Here is a 17101-nt window from a genome sequence, read left to right as displayed (position 1 = left end):
TTATGGTGTATCTGCAAATGTATTGCAGCTTGGTTTTTGCGATTATTCTGTTTTGCCTGATTGTCCTTCATCTTTCCTTGTGATTCTCTTTGTGTATTTGTAGAACATGCACATAAAAGGTTGGATCCCATTTTTAAAAGATCGGAGTAAGCAAAGGGGGAGGAGGGCTTCTCCCTGATGCCCCCCTCCCACATTGTTCCTGGGGGAAATGCAGGGTGGAAACTCATGACTCCTAGGTGGGATCCAACTTTATGAGAGGCTGGAGAAATAAAGATGGCATTTGAAATAGCAAGCTGAAGATGCTAGTAAAGATAGCTTCACTCCCCAGCAGGTGCGGTATTATATTCTATGCACAGTGTTCTTTACAGTTCCTTTCCCAGCAGCAGGAGAAACACCCTAGAAAACATTGGAAACAAAAAGCGGTGGTAATGCCTTTCTTTCAGGACCAACCAAAATAACACAAAATATGTAGCCTTTTGAGTTCTGTAACTTATTAGACTGGATGTCCTATTTTGTTTTGTAAAAGGGGGGGATGGGAAAGAGAGAAAATATTTGAGAAGCTGGTCTTTAAGGCCCTTGTTTTTAATCCTGCGTGGAATGCTAGGCAGATTTGAAAAGTGGGAAAAGGTGCAGGAGAAATCTGGGACTGGGTTATGTCTTTGACCTTCTGGGACAAGGGAAAAGGACAACCTCTGAGTGATAATATGTAGCTCGTTGAATGTCTGTCTGACAGCAAACACTATGCAGAATGTAAGATGGAATTCTTCCTCCAGGCATCCCATTGGGGCAATCTAACTAGGCCTACTATCAGCTTTTATGATTGTCGTGCCAGAGTATTAAATTGTTCTATATAGCATTTTTATTTATTTATTATATTTATTATTTATTTTATCTGTTCCACTTAACATTTCTGGTAAGGCCTTGGAGAAGGAGCCTGTCTCGTGGCTTAAGTGCCACTCAGTGCTTAACACCCACTCAGGGTGGCTGTCCCGCCCCTGAGTGTCTCCTCCTCCTCCAACCGGCTTGCCTGTCTGTCCAGCGGCCAGCCAATCACCTTCTGTCCCCCACCCCTGACCACCCCCTCCTCCTTCCACTTCCCTCCGAGGCTAGGAGGCTGCAGGTCTCTGCTGTGTGAGAGCTGCCCCTACTGGTGAGTTCCATAACAATTGCCTGCAGCCTTTCCAGGTCCTGGGGGGAGGGGGAGGCTGTCCACAGAGTTCTTCCACTCCACCCCCCTAATCTAGCACCTTCTTGAATGCAATGGGCTTGGCCCCTAGTTATTATATTAATAATATTGGTAACCATACTAAGCCCTGAGTGCCAGGGAAGTGCTGGGATGAAAAGATGGATGGATGGCCCACACCAGCTTAATCTCGGGAGCTGAGTAGGATCAACTCTGGTTAGTATCGGGGTGGGAGACCATCAAGGAAGTCCAGGGTCATTAGGCAGAGGCAGACAGTGGCAACCTGCCTCCGAATATCTCTTGCCTTGGAAAGCCTTGGAAAGTCATCAGACGTCAGAAATGACTTGACAGCACTTCCTACCACCCCCACCACTGAAAGGGAGCAAGTGCGAACTGATTCACGTCTGCCTTGGGGGCAATGGGGGCTCCGGGCAAGCCATTGTGAGCTTTCCAAGGATGAGTCGAACAGACAAGCAAAATCATTCAGTAGTCAAATAAGGGGAGAAATTTCTTTTGCTGCAGGAAAGCACATGCTGTAATTATGCATAAATAGTTAATTACTTTACACACACACACACAAAAACTTTCTCCCTTTCTTTAGCTGCAGGTAATAAACCAGTGTTGGAAGAGCAGATCCCAGTGCACGAAGAGTTCACCAGCATTTGCGGAGCAGCTACTCAGGTCTTAAAATGTGGCCCTTGGCAAAATCTCTTCGAAGATGCAGGTGTTCCAAGACTCTTATTTTTAGTCATCCCAGGTAAGTCTCCCAACTTCCCATTTAAGGGTACATTATCTCGGTTGGGCATATTATAAGAAACAGGGAACTTGTGTAAGATATATATAACTGAAGGGAGAAAATCTAAAGAAGAACACTGATTATTTCACTTATTGTCTGCTTTCGTCCTTGGGACTCTGAGTGGATTACACAATTCAGCATGTACATATGACTGCCTTCTAGCACAATCAGTCCATCAAGGTCAGTCCTGTCTACCCTGGCTGGCTGCAGCTTTCTCCAGGGTTTCAGGCAGAGAACTTTCACACCACCAGTTGTGTGGTCCTTTTAACTGGAAATGCTGGGGATAGAACCTGGGACCTTCTGTATGCCAAGAAGATGCTTCACTGCCGAGCCACGGCCCCCTCCCTGTTAAAAACAATGCAATCAGAGCAATATAACGCATACATTCCGCAATGCAGTAATATAGGATTCGAAGATTACAGTGCATTGAACTGAAAATAGCATCCTCTACACAATAAAATGGTATAATACAACCAACAATAACACAAAAGTGGCTTACAAGATGAGAGAACCAATGCATTAGTGTCATATGTACAACAAAGAGAAGGGTAGGGACAAATCTGGCCCTAAAATAAAATTTTCAAAATAAAATTAGGAACTGGAATTAGAATGATCTTTATAAAAACTGTGTTTTGTTTTGATCCATAGCTATCGTGGGTCCTGAGGAGGTCTTAAGTAAGACTGTGACAATCACTCCCCAAAATCTACCAAGATTTGATTGTACCTGGTGCTCATGATCTTGTTCTAGTATTGTGTTGCTACGTTTATTATCCTATTGGAGCATTGTAACGCTGTTGTTTGTAGTTGGTTACTACATGCTGGTTGTTTTGTGCCACTGCAGATGGTATCTTCAGTGAAGATTGAGACAAAAGTCATTATCCCTTGTTCGTTGTACGTGATTGCAGAAGTGTGTAACTGATTGATTTCATTCATTTCCTATGCAGGCAGCTGTAATTAAGATATGATGGCATAGCACTAAGACATCTGGCTGTACTTATATAGATAGATATGACAAGAAGTCAAAACACTCCTACCCTTTGGGCAAGCAGGTAACATCCAGGGCTGAGGCTATATACACACAATAAACTAGACCTTAATAAAATAAAGTTTATTAAACATTTAAAAAAAACCCCTAATACTCAGCAACACAGTCCAGCCTTGCAGCACAAAACAAGAACGCTAACTTTTCTAATTAATACATTTGTGCCTGGTATTAGATGGCACAGTTTGGTGTAGTGGTTAGGAGTGCGGACTTCTAATCTGGCATGCCAGGTTCGATTCTGCGCTCCCCCACATGCAACCAGCTGGGTGACCTTGGGCTCGCCACGGCACTGATAAAACTGTTCTGACCGGGCAGTGATATCAGCCTCACCCACCCCACAGGGTGTCTGTTGTGGGGAGCCTCACCCACCCCACAGGGTGTCTGTTTCTCAGCCTCACCCACCCCACAGGGTGTCTGTTGTGGGGAGAGGAATGGGAAGGCGACTGTAAGCTGCTTTGAGCCTCCTTCGGGTAGAGAAAAGCGGCACATAAGAACCTCCTCCTCCTCCTCCGTCTATGGCTCAATTATAGTCTCGTGCCATTTAGTGTCAGGTGATGTTCTAAATCCAGTGAGGGCACATGTTGCTGAAACGTTCTAATAGATTATGACACCACTCCTGCTTTCATCTCCCATCTCCCTGCTTTCATCTCCCAACCACAGGTTCCCAATAAGAGCTAATTACTAAGGGGAATAACTGATTTTGAAAGAAAACATTTCATAGCAGTTTCATCTCGTCTTTGGTAAATATTGTGAGGAAAATAATTTTTTTCTAAGTTTTCTTCCCCTCTGAGTATTCACATCTCTATGAAGGACCAAGCCTGATGTGTAGAAAAGAAGTAGCCATCTTCAGAGTGGATATTCTATGTGGAGATACTGTGGGACGAGTTGTGCGTGTGTTGTGCATAGAGATTCTATAATGGTTTGCAGCATGAAAGAGAAAAAGTTGACAGGTTAATTAATACATTATTTTAAAATTTTGTCATTTAATCTTTATAATCAAGTATAGATTTTGTGATTGTATTTGGGAGCAGAAAAACTCACTTGCCCATAGTGTAAGCTGACCAGGCGTCCCGATTCTCGCGGGACACTCCCGCTTTTGAGGAGAAAGTCCCGCCCCCCCCCCCCCCCCGCAGTCTTTAAAACTCCCGCCAGCGGCTGGTCTCGGCGCAGCTTTGCCCGGCCCCGGACAGACACTGCCGCCAGTGGCGTTGGGGCATGTGCCGGCCAGCAAAACAGAGGGGCGCAGTGCCCGCCAGGGATGAGTGGCCCTTGAACCCGGGTGCCTCCCACCTGTGCCCCGCTTGTTCGGTGCCTCCCGTTTGGCCCCTGCCATTGGGCTGCTTCGGTTTAGTAGCCGAGAGCGTGAACTGTGTATGTACACACACGTGCGCTCACTAGCTTGTTCCTGAAATAGAGAGAGAGGGACAGAGGGAGGCGCCAAAGGCAGGCCTGCGTGGCAGCTGAGGATGGACAGAGTGACTTGCGGGCGAGCTTGCGTCCTCAATTGCTGTGTGGGCAAGGGAACGCGTGTGCGCGTGAGTAAGAGAACGACTCGGTCTGTCAGTGCGAGAACAAAAACGAGTGGGGGTGGGATTGGCGGCGGGAGCATGCAAACAAGCGTAAGCGTAAGCTGATCGAAGTTTTGTCTGGGACTCCTCGCCTGCTTGACTGCGTGTTTGCCTGAGGCCCGGGGTCCAAGAAGCCGGGACACCTTCCTCCCAGAAGCAGCAGGTAAAGGAAGGAGGCCTCACCTTTGCTGTTTCCCAGCAAGGATGAAAGGAATGGGGTTGGGTCACGTCATGTCTCTTCCCAAGCGCTTCCCCCCTTACAGTTGGCGCCCCTTTCTCCTCCACGGAAAGCTCACTCAGGTGTCCCTCATCCCTTCCCTGGCCTTTAGCCTTGTCCCCGTCCCTCCCCCCCCCGTTCTGTATGCATTAGCAATCTTTTTTCTTTCTTCATCCTACTCCTCGTATTGTTTATGCATGCGCTTATTAGTTGTTATGTCCCGTCTTTCAGTTACAAACAATACTCAAGGCAGTTTACATCCTTGGATTAGTAAAAATATTAAACGTTTTAAACATGTATCTAATAGAGCAGTTTCCTGAAAGGTCGATTAACTATCGATAAAATAGAGAAAAAAACGTAAAACTAACAAGAGTTCAAAAATCAATATAGAAAGAAACATTTCATTGTAAGATTGACATAGTAACATTCATAAGTAAAGATTGCTGCTATTACTAGTATTTTGTAGGACCTTTTAATGGTCAATATTTTTTGCTTGCTTTGTTACCTAGGTTGGATTGGATCCCCTCCCCCCCCCAAATACAATTCGGCAGGTTCATTGCCTTTTACTCTTCCGTCTTGCATCCTTGTCCCTGCTCTAAATCTAGCTGTGCCTCATTTATTGTTGCTTTTCTTTCCATTTCTTGGTTCTGAATTACAACATTAACTGTTGTTTATGTGTGCTGGTTTTGCTGCAACCCAAAAGGAGGACTAGTGAGGTGTGCCATATGAATTGGAGTGGGGGTTTTGATTGCTGTCTGGGATACTGATTACACTGTACTATGGGAGGGGCATGTCATTACTCTCGTTCAAATCAGGTGATTTCCTACATACAGCTGAGCCATGAGTAGGAAATAGTTACTTGGTGTTATTTCTCTTGTACTTTTGTTATTTTGGCTTATATATGTCTTCGATACAAAATTTTATGGTCTGAATAGTTATTTTGTCACCTTACTTGTAAACTGGTTTCAACTACAGACTCTTTTGGGGGATCTCTAGTTGCCCTCTCTAGTATCTTCTTTGATGTGTGCTTTATAGATGTGTCTATACAGGCCCCTGCTTTCATCTGTATTAATTTTATAGATGGCAGGAGGAAAGTGGCTTTAAAATTTGAATTAAAATTATAAATTAGGCTTCTAAATAAGAGTGGAGTCTTAATCTTATCCGTTTGGTGCCTCTTAATAATTGTGAAACAGCCTTGGGTGACGGACTGTCCGGCCTCTCCATGGCAATTGGCCCTGCCCCTACAGCTCCGCCCTCCCTGTCCAAGTTGGAATAGGGCCAATCAGGGTGCAGCCAGCTGCACCCTGATTGGCACTGCCCCTACAGCTCCGCCCTCCCTCACCAAGCCCTCACCCCTTGCCTCACAGACATGCCTGGCTGCTACAGCCAATCAGTCGGTGACTCCTCCGCGCCACTTGCAGGGTCCCAGGTAAGACACCCGGCTGGGGTGGTGGGTGGAGCGCTTCCCAAAGGCCTGCAAAGGCCTCGCACAGGCCTTGAGTGTGCTATCAAGGCTTTTGGGAAGCCCTCTGACTGAGGGAGGGTGGGAGGGAGAGGGAGCGCTTCCCAAAAGCTTTATAACTGTAAATGCTTATAGGCTGAACCCGTAATTTTGTTTATGAAAAGTATGGTCTCTGCCACTGTCCTATACTCTTAGCTCTGATTCTTTAAGTTACAGGCCTCTGTTCTTCACCAGGCAAGAACAGTCCTTCCAGTATTTGATTTGAATTTCTTTAAACAGTAATTATTCTCCTAGGCCAACAAACCATGGATATAAGTATGCAGTTAAGCACATTAGGAATTTTAGGTATATCAGTTTTAGAGTTTCTCATATGGTATCAGGTAACATTTATTCCCTGAGGTTGCATTTAGAGTCAAAATGTACAGAGAAGACAATAGATGAATGGATAACAGTTATGGTTTTACTTATTCAGTATAATGAGTAAATGGGTGGGTGGAGAGGACGCCCAGGTGAGAGGCTTGGCAGAGGCAGCAGGGCAGGGGAGAGCTGCAAGGATCAGCTCCGGAGGAAGGCAGCGCCAGAAGGTGCAAGAGGAGCACAGGTTGGCCTCCTCCAGAGCAGCCCTTGGTCTCCAAGTGGCTTGAGTGGTGATTCTAGAACTCCAGGCTGTGCCTGGAAGTTGGCAACCCCCAGTGTCTCCAAGCTGTTCAGGCTATTTTATGGTTGTTCCAAATTCTGTCTCCTCCACCCCCATCAGGATTAAACATCAGAATTGGGCTGTGGAGTTGCAGAAATGGACCTGGGGAATTGCCACAGAAGCTGCCTTAATATTGGAAGCGGGTGTGTTTATTGTCCTTCCCATATGTGCTTTGTAGGCAGCATTTATGATGAATCAGACAGAAAGTAATGCTGAAAACGAGACAATTACGCTTTCTGACTTGCAAAAAGATGTGCCAGAAGATGGTGCTGTTTTGAAAGATAAAAAGCAAATACATATATATGTATACATATATATGTATATATATTGTTTTGATGAACTGCTGGTTAGAGGGTTTTTTTTTTTTTCATTAATCCTTCCTCCTTTCCAGTAATAGAAGCAAGCAAGCATCCGTGTGCATTTAGGTGGATAAAACCAACACAAACAAGGACTATTAGTGCTAGTATCTGTAGCTCTTGCTTTACCTAAATGACCTTTTAGTACTAATGTACCAAATTGGGGCAGAAATATGGGGTTTAGCGTCTACCATAAACCAGAGGCAATGAGGGTGGCCATTAAACTGATAAAAACTGTTACAGAGATAAGGAAAGTAATTTAAGAACACAGTCTTGAAAATGGAGAAGGAAGATAACTTTGAAGGGCAGGGCCTGTAGTGTCTCTTTAAAATATGCTTCCTTCTGCGTTGTGCCAAGTTTGGTTGTTGTTCTGTACCAGGCTATGGATTCCGTCATGCTTTTAAACTAGGCTTGAAAGAAAACTGATGAACATCTATTCCTATGATGCGGTTTACACAGTGGAATGGCAAATTACTTGCTGCTTTGCTGCAGGTACAGTATTAAATGTGTTAGTTTATACACACACACACCTCTGCTACTGTTCTCTAATTTTTGTATCGTGATGTTTTATTGCAGCTGCCCCCAACCCCCGGTCTACAGACCGCTATAGGTCCGTGGATCAGTGGGTACCGGGCTGCGGCTCCTCCTCGTCCTCCCTGGCTGCTGCCTTGGGGGCTGTCCAGCCACACTGCGGCCGGCTCACCTTTGGTGCTCTCTGGCGGCCGCCATGGCTGGAGCTCCCCCCTTGGCGTGGCACTGCGTAGCTGCTGCTGGCAGCACCCCCAGTGGGCAGCAGGAAGTCAGGGGTGCCGGCGGGAAATCAAGTGGAGCAGGGGCTCAGGCGGCTGCTACCCCCCTCCCCCAGGCCTCAGTAAAATTGTCAAGCACTGACCTGTCCCCGGTGATAAAAAGGTTGGGGACCACTGTTTTATTGGATCCAGCTAAACTGAAACTGCCCTTCCCACCACACATGTGGTTCCTCAGTGTGCCCTGTCCACCAAGAACAGCGTTGCATGGAGATCTGTGGGTTGCAGTGGGACAGGGGGAAACAGGAAAGTTCTGTTCCGCTGATGGAAAATGTAGTCTGAACCTTGAAGGGGTTTATCGGCTTGTGCTTTTTACGGTGGAAACTGCCTCAAGGAATTAGTTCAAAGAGACAGTAAACTGGCAGTCTTCAAGCAGCAGCTGGACAGCTGCTTATCCTGGATGTTTGAGGATGATCCTGCGTTGAGCAGGGGGTTGGACTAGATGGCCTCTATGGCACCTTCCAACTCTATGGTTCTATGATTCTGTGATGCACATAACCAAAGGAGAACACAACTGAGCTATTTTCTTGCTCTGTTTAACATGCCCAGTTGTTTTAGAAATGCAAAGTGTTTGAATTATGTAATAAACTTGGCCACCACCCAGTGGTCTTCTGTTTTAGAGGTCGGATGTGACTCAATCAACTCATAGGGTATCAGGCAACTATTTGTACAGCCCTTCCTTGCTATGGTGTCATGTTTCCCAGGGGCTCTTGGGGGGGGGGGGGGCTAAAGTGTTTCACACTTTTCTTGATAGTTTTCAGTGCCTTCTCGAGGAGATGGGAACAGCACGGTTGATCAATTAGTTTCTTATTGCTGATAATAGCTTCAGCTCAGTTGGATTTAGTCTTCCAAACAATGTCACATACCACATGTGTTGTGCTTCCCTCCCACCCCAATTGCCAGCTTGGGGCAGTGGTTAGGAGCGCCGACTTCACCTTGGGTGGCCTTGGGCTCACCACGGCACTGATAAAGCTGTTCTGACCAAGCAGTGATATCAGGGCTCTCTCAGCCTCACTCACCTCACAGGGTGTCCGTAGTGGGGAGAGGAAAGGGAAAGCACTGTAAGCTGCTTTGAGACACATTCATAGAATAATAGAGTTGGAAGGGACCTCCTGGGTCATCTAGTCCAACCCCCTGCACTATGCAGGACACTCAGAACCTTATCGCTCATCCACTGTAACCTGCCACCCCCTTGAGCCTTCACAGAATCAGCCTCTCCATCAGATGGCTACCTAGCCTCTAAAAATTTCCAAAGATGGAGAACCCACCTCCTCCCAAAGAGGGTGTACGCCTCCCAGGTATAGAAAAGCGGCATAGAAGAACCAACTTTTCTTCTTCTAATTCAGTGGTTCTCAACCTTGGGGTCGCAACCCCATTTCGGGTTGCTTGGCTCCTTCCCTGGGGTCGCCAGTTTGCGGGCAGTGGCGATGGGTGGCGGCAGGTGGCAGGCAGAGGAGGCGGAGCCATGGCAATGGCCACCTCCACGCCGCCCCAGTTGCGCATCTGTGAGTGCACACTGCCGCCACCGCCACCACGGCTGCTACCGAAGTTGGGGTCGCAGCAAAGGTAAGGTTGAGAACCGCTGTTCTAATTCCATAGTATTGAGACAACATCCATCTGTCCTTTTAATGCTGATGCAATTGCAGAAAACATTTACTGGGTCATCTGGAAATTGTACAGTCACCAAAGCACCAAATGCTCCAGAAAGTCCACTTTCCTTGGGTACACCACATAATGATAGGGCACAGGCATGCCAGCTGGGGCATACCGATGCATCCAGCCCCTATGAGTGCAAAGCCAGGTTGCCAGATGGCATCCTCCACCTTGTCCTAGCCTTCGGAATCTAGGGATAAGGACAATAGATTCACACCCACCAAACACATGTCAACAGAAAAGAAGAAGGTTATTTCGCAGGCACAGGATGAGAACCTGCAGTGTTGCCATCAGAAATTCCTCTGGCCCAATTCCACTTTTGCCAACCAGACCCCAAACTGGAATCCAGATGGAGTTTTGCCGGTTTCAAAATGGCTACCCGAAAATAGTACAAATGAATGAATCTCCTGCTGGTGACCTTTTCCCCCCAAAATCCCCCCAACCCTGACACCCACATTCAAAATCCAAAAAGCTGGGGGGAATCAGAGCAATCACGATTATTGAGTGAGGCAGCATCACTAGAATCAAGCGGGTGAGAGTCCCGTGACACCTTTAAGACCAACCATACCTGGAATAAAACTTTGTTGGCCTTAAAGGTGCCACCGGACTCTAATTTGGTTCTGCAGTATCACTAGAGCCCATGTGCAGAAAATTTAAAGAATGTGGGACTTCCATGATGACGCCGATAATCTCTCTGCAGATGAAGGGCTGGACCTTGAGCATTATGTCACAGTATGCTGAGAGTGCTTGTGCAGAAAATTAAAAGCGGGCATTATTGTTGTAGCTCTACTGGCTACACCATTGGTGACTCCAGCACTACGTGGCCATATGCAGAAGAAATAAAGTGCCTCTGCAGCAGAAATGATTAAGAGAAAAAGGCAGATGTGTGGAATGACTATACTCAAGTCGATCCTGATGCTTGCAGATCGACTTCCAAGAAAATCAGGCGTAAGCTGAGGGTGCGGAAATACCCTAGGTCTGAAAGCATGTTTTTTTTCTCAGCTCCTTCTAGCTACCTCCTGGCCCCAGCAAACAGCTAGAAATACTTGTGGATTCACAGAGAGCAACTTTCCCACTTTTAAGGGATATAATAAAGTCTTTTTTGGAGAGGCTGTTTGACCTTGCTCTGTTACGTAGAGCAATTTCATGGGACAATGAGATAAAAGTCAAGCATCCAGCATTTTATATTTGTGGGGGTCAACACTAGCAGTAGTCAGAATTTTCCCATTTCATCCTTATTGCCTACCTCTTTTTTTGGGAGGGGGGGGGTTAGTTGATTTGAAACAGGTAAACTTTGTGTCTGTTTAAAATGGTATAATATTTAATATGCAGCGTTTCGATTCAGGTGGTAGGTCCAGCGCACCTTGCCTCTTTTTCATCTAGGTGCTGGTCTTAGCGGTTGACCATTACCTGTTGGTGAAGAGACACAGTGCAGATTTGTACAACAAATCCAAACAAGGATAGCTCAGAATAAATCAAGCTGTACAAGTGTGTGACTTTATATTTTGTGCTTACAAAAATATGTTGCTTTAGGGCAATGGTTCTCAGCTTTCCTAATGCCGCGACCCTTTAATACAGTTCTTCATCTTGTGGTGACCCCCAGCCATAAAATTATGCAAGTGTTCTTTCACAGAAATTAAGCCAAAACTGACCAATGGCATGAAGATCCATTGTTCATGATTTTATATACCGTATTTGACGGCGTATAAGACGACCACCCAACATTTCCACTCAAAATATAGAGTTTGTTACATTACATTACAGTACTATGGGCCACTATGGGCAGCTATGTCTATCCCAACTGAAGTGCACCCGGCGTATAAGACGACCCCCCCACTTGAAGGCATGTTTTTCAGGGGGGGAAAGTAGTCTTATACGCCAGCAAATACTGTAAATTGTTTTTTTCCCCCTGGGTTTCTCAGTTCAGTTCTGCCTCTTGTCCCACCATGCCGATCTCGCTCTTTTCCGCTGCCCCAGACAGACGAACACTCTATCTTGAGCTACCTCACAAGGCTATTGTGTGGATGGCGCCCCCCCCCCCGACTAAGCTTCTTGCCCTGCCGCAACCCCTGTGAAAGGGTCATTCCAACCCCCAGGTTGAGAACCACTACTTTAGGGAATATAAGGTGGTTAATACATTGGGCTGTCCTTTCTTTTTTGTTGTGAGAAGTAAGGCAGTTTAGGCTGCAAATCCATGGTTGAGGGAAGCCAGTGCAACAAACCCCACGTGTGGTCTTTGTTCATAATATGTTTTCTTTGTACATCTAAGAAACATATCCCTGCCAGTTCCTGAGCTAGGCTCCTCTTGGAATCCACCGTGATCATCAGTTCTCTGCAAAGTCAGCCCTCCCAAACGTCGCCTTGTGTTTCAAATGCTGCTGCGTTCTGTACTGGTGCTGTTGAAACCCTTCTGACATCGGCATGGGCCAGCTTCCACACCTTAACACAGGGGAGTTAGACATTGCTTGTCCTCTGGCGGTTGATTCGTAGCCAAGGCAGATTGATTTTCCTCAAGGAAGGAAACTTCAGGTTTTATTCAAATCGAAACCCTCGGCGTCCAGAGAGGAAAAAGCGGGTGCAATCTTTGCCACTAAAGCAATTATTACAGTGGTTTTCTGTGCGGCCTGCAGCTCCCCCCCCCCCGAGATTTACATTTGACTATTTTGAAATGATTCTGCATTTTTATTTTGTAGCGGTGATGTAACAGTACTCCAGAGTTAAATTCCTTTTTAAAAAAAAAAACCTACGAGGATTTCCATATATAATTTGTGGTCTGTGGATAAGTTTCTTTCTTTCTTTAAAAACAGCAACGGCAGGTGCTGACTCCTTTGTGCCTTACGGCTCCTTCGAATATCCAGAGATTCTCTGAATCGTTCAGCAGCACCAAGGTTTCACTTTTGGGTTTCTTCGGGGAAATATGAATTCACGCTTGAGTAAGTTCACTGGAAGGAGAGGCTCAATGGGAGAACCTCTGTTTTGCCCACAGTAGGTCCCAAGCTGAATGTTGACAAACTGGAGCGTGTCCAAAGGAGGGCAACAAAGACGGTGAGGGGTTTGGTGACCAAGACGTATGAGGAAAGGTTGGGGGAGCTTGGTCTGTTTAGCCTGGAGAGGAGACGACTGAGAGGGGATCTGATAGCCATCTTCAAGTATTTAAAAGGGTGCCAAATGGAGGATGGAGCAGAGTTGTTCTCTCTTGCCCTGGAGGGACGGACTAGATCCAATGGGATGAAATTAATCCAGAGGAAATTCCGTCTAAACATCTGGAAGAAGTTCCTGACAGTTAGAGTGGTTTCTCAGTGGAACAGGCTTCCTCGGGAGCCATCTGACAGAGAGGCTGATTCTGTGAAGGCTCAAGGGGGTGGCAGGTTACAGTAGATGAGCGATTGGGATGTGAGGATCCTGCATAGTACAGGGGGTTGGACTAGATGACCTAGGAAGCCCCTCTGTGATTCTAAGTTCATTCCTTGGCATCTCCAATTAGAAGGACTAGGCAGTAGGTGTTATGTAAGACCTCTACTTGAGACCCTGGATAGCTGCTGCTGGTCAGAGTAGACTATGTTGATCTTAATGGGCTGATTTTCTGGGTGTTTCCGCACAAGGACCAATGTTAATTGGTTCCACAAAGCAGGAACGCTATTTTTAAAAGTGCAATCTCGGTGTTACGCATACCTGCCTTTGTAGTGGAATCCTGTAGCGTTTCATTCGTTTCCCGCAGGTTTCCGGTCTCGCAAAAATCGCTAGAAAGGAAACGATTTTTCTGTGCTTGGTCCCGCTCCTGGCCGTCAATCAAACGAACAGCCAATGGGCGGTTGTTATCATGCTCTGGAAAAGTGCCTTTCCCTTTAAGCACAGTTTAAAAAAAAAAAGAAAAATACAGGTTGCAATGAATATGCCTTGATTCTTCCTAACATAGAGACCCATCTAGCTGGCGTGTGAGCTGGCGAGTCATCGTTACCACGCTCCCCCGAGTGGAAAAAAAATCCCCCCCCCGCACGGGCGCAATTTTCAGCCGAAAATAAAGGGAACTTGCAAACGGGGCTGTGTTGTACTTAGGGACTTAGGGGAGCTTTAAAGCACTTCTGTGGAGGGACTGTAGCTGGAGAAGCCTCGCTGGGTGAATGAAGCCTCACTGGTTCGTTGCTTTCCGCTCGCTCAGAGGAAAAGAAAATGGCGATTGCTTCGCCGGAAGTTCGGAGGAGAGAGCCAGGGAGGGACTTTGTTGGAACCGCAACAATGGGAACGCACAGGTCTTTTTCGCTAGTGTTGCAGATTGTTTGCAAGAGTGTAGCGCTTTTCGGAGGATGAATCCACTTTTCCCGATTTCCCTTGAAGCGCTACAACGAATCGCTTTTCACGGAACTGTTTCAGGAGTGTTGCAGATTGTGTGCGATGTCTTGCGGAACTGCAAGTTAGTAGCGTTTACAATTTGCAAGCCTTCTGCTACATTAAAGTCGTGCGGAATGGACCTCATTCAGTATAAAGCAATTTCATGTGTCTTCATTGGTGTGCTATTGGCTCTCCTGTGTTAGTTCCATAATTGCCTGGTATCTCATGTGACTGGTTCCCCATTTTTTATCTCCATCTCATAATAGCTGCACTTTGTCTCTACCCTCTCTTTTAACTAGTCATCTTTAGACTCTGACTGTGGTAGCGTCAAAGCAGAAGGAGCCTCTCAATAGAGGTCATGAAAGGGAAACTGGATGCTGTCGGTTGAATCCCCTGTCTCTCTGGCGGGTTCATTAACCCTGGGGAGACTCAAAATAAATTGGCATAGAGCAGTTCATTGCAGCTGCAGAATCTGGAAAACCCTTAGCATTGTTTTTGAACGGCAGCGCTGGTGGCAAAATACTCGAGATGTAAACCTGCAAGTCCCAGATTCGAACACTTGTCTTTGTTGAAGCTGCTCTTCTCCTGGCTTTATCCCCCTGACTTCTGTACGGTGATACTGACAGAACTTTTGTTATAGGTCTGTTGGGATTATTATAGGGGGTGTCAGGTTACAGTGGATGAGCGAAAGGGATGTGAGTGCCCTGCATAGTGCAGGGGGTTGGACTAGATGACCCAGGAGGTCCCTTCCAACTCTATGATTCTATGTATGTGATATGTTTGGAACTCTGTAAAGCACTATATAAATCCAAAGTTCTGGCTAAATATATCGTTGATTCTAAAAAGAGCCATTCTAAAAAGATCCAGATATAATTTTCATTTTGCTCTCCATGCATGTTGGGCACATAATTTTACAATAGCTCTCTCTGTTTATATAGAAATGTATATTTAGCTCTGGTTTTTAATTTGTTTCATGAAAGGTTTTTGTACTCTGTTTTGGGGTGTTAGCTGCCTCAGTGGCCCAGATTGGGCCAAAAGGTAGACTGTGAATAATCTAAATTAATAAAACATAAATAATAACGCCCTCTTCACACCAAGCGGGTAATCTGGCACTGTAAAATGATGAACATTCATAGAAATGTTTAATCATTTTAAAAAGTCATATACGGCATATCTTAATGTAGCGAATTGCCTAGGATCAATTAACTGGGGAAGGACATTGTTGTGCTTTCAAGACTATTTCCCACCCGTATGTAGTAATTAAAACTCCAGGAAAGCAAGCTGTGATTGTAATCCTCCAGAACCCAGCACTGGAATAATATTTTTTTGGCTCTGATCACCGTCTTGGGTTAGTGGATTTCTTGGTGCCCACCTGCCAAAAGGTGACGATAATTTTTCTACCACAGATCCGTTCAGTGGTACAGTTAGATAACTTGAAACTTTGGCCTAATTTGATAGAAGATCCTTTGGCTCTGAGCACAAGATGACCTTTCCCATCTGCCAGATTTCTATCTTGCTCCGATGGCAGTTCTGAGCCAAAGAAGCATTCCCACTTCCCCTTCCCAATTCCGCCTCATTCTAATTGGTCGGGGGTGGGGGGGGCGGGGAGGCAGTGCACTGATAGCCAAGGGGAAGGAAAACTGTTGCAGTGTCACCCACCTATATCCTGTTTCCACTCCTAGTACATTCTGGATTCTGTCATTCCCAGAAAGAATGACATTGCTAGAAGAAGGGGGAATAACTGTTTTTTTTATACCCCGCTTTTCACTGCCTGAAGGAATCCTAAAGCGGCTTATAAGCACCTTCCCCTTCCTCTCCCCACAACAGACACCCTGTGAGCCAGGTGGGGCTGAGAGAGGCTAAGAGAACTGCTCTGCGGGAACAGCCCTGTGACTAGCCCAAGGTCACCCAGCGGTCTGCATATTTATTTGTTTGTTTGTTTTTGTTTATATGGGTGAGAGGGGAATCCACCCCAGTTCTCCAGATTAGAGTCCGCAGTTCTTACGAACGATCCTCCTGAGAAGCACTGAGGAAAGATGGGGATGAGCTGAGAAGGGGGGGAGGCTTGCCCATATCTAACCACAACCTGCCTTTGGAGGCCTCAGCGGAGCCATGGTGATTTGAGGCCCTGGATCCCACCCCAGAAGTTTGATCCTGTCCATGCTAATTCACCGACTTCAGTCGTACGAATTGTGTTGTCCACGAACCAAGATTAGAAATGCAGTGAGGTAATTTTTCCGACGGCGTTTTTGTGTGGCGGTGAACTTTCTTTCCCTCGCTGGCGTTATTATCTCCCTCATTCAGATGTTAGCTCATGGCCGTGGCTCCGATTTCTCCCCTTTTAAAGCATTTTTTTTTGACATTGCCCAGTTACAAACCGACCAGTGTAAAAGATTATCTCTCTCCTGAGCAGATGCTTATGAGAAGGATACTCTCTCTGTTCCCCTGGGTCTTTCCCAGGTCTGTTTTTTGACAGATCTTATCTCTGCCTTCCCGTCTGAAGTCGATCTCAGGTAGTGACTCCACTTATCGGAGATGAAGTCTCCTTTTGTCTCCGAAAAGCATTAGTCACGGGGCCATAAGCTAGTGCTGAGCACAAAGCTTGAGGCAGGTTATATAAACACTTCTTACTTTCGTTGTTCGGCTGGTGATTGAAGGAAAGCAACCCTCCGTGTGTTCTTCAGTGGAATCAGTGCTGGGAGGTGAAAATGTATAAAAGCTTCGACAGCGTTCTGTGTTGCTTTCAAAGGGGTCAGGAATGTGGAAAGGAAAAGCCAATCTTTAAGATGATGTAAACCATTATTCGGAGAAGGATATATTTGTTTTTAGTAAACCCAATCCCTTGCCGATGAAGCACCTTAATGCATTGTGTTTAAAAAAAAAACCCAAAAATACACCCCCCCTAAACTACAAGTGCATCTTTGAAAGGACAAAATGAGTTAAAGTATTTGCTGGCGTATAAGACTACTTTTCCCCCCCCTGAAAAACATGC

The 17101-nt window shown here is 46.0% G+C and overlaps 1 protein-coding gene across 2 annotated transcripts in view; it reads left to right on the top strand.

Annotated features, from left to right (window-relative positions):
* LDAH (lipid droplet associated hydrolase) overlaps nucleotides 1-17101 on the top strand; it is a 132052-nt gene that overhangs the window by 3874 nt on the left and 111077 nt on the right. For both annotated transcript variants that reach the window (XM_077311649.1, XM_077311639.1), the window contains exon 2: nucleotides 1785-1940. In XM_077311649.1, coding sequence (XP_077167764.1) covers nucleotides 1785-1940 — 156 coding nt within the window. The remainder of the gene's footprint in view (nucleotides 1-1784; nucleotides 1941-17101) is intronic.

Source organism: Paroedura picta, chromosome 1 (genome assembly GCF_049243985.1).
Source record: "Paroedura picta isolate Pp20150507F chromosome 1, Ppicta_v3.0, whole genome shotgun sequence".
In the NCBI taxonomy this organism is placed as follows: Eukaryota; Metazoa; Chordata; class Lepidosauria; order Squamata; family Gekkonidae; genus Paroedura; species Paroedura picta.
The sequence above is the reverse complement of the archived record's forward strand: the minus strand, read 5'-3'. Positions and strand labels throughout refer to the sequence as shown.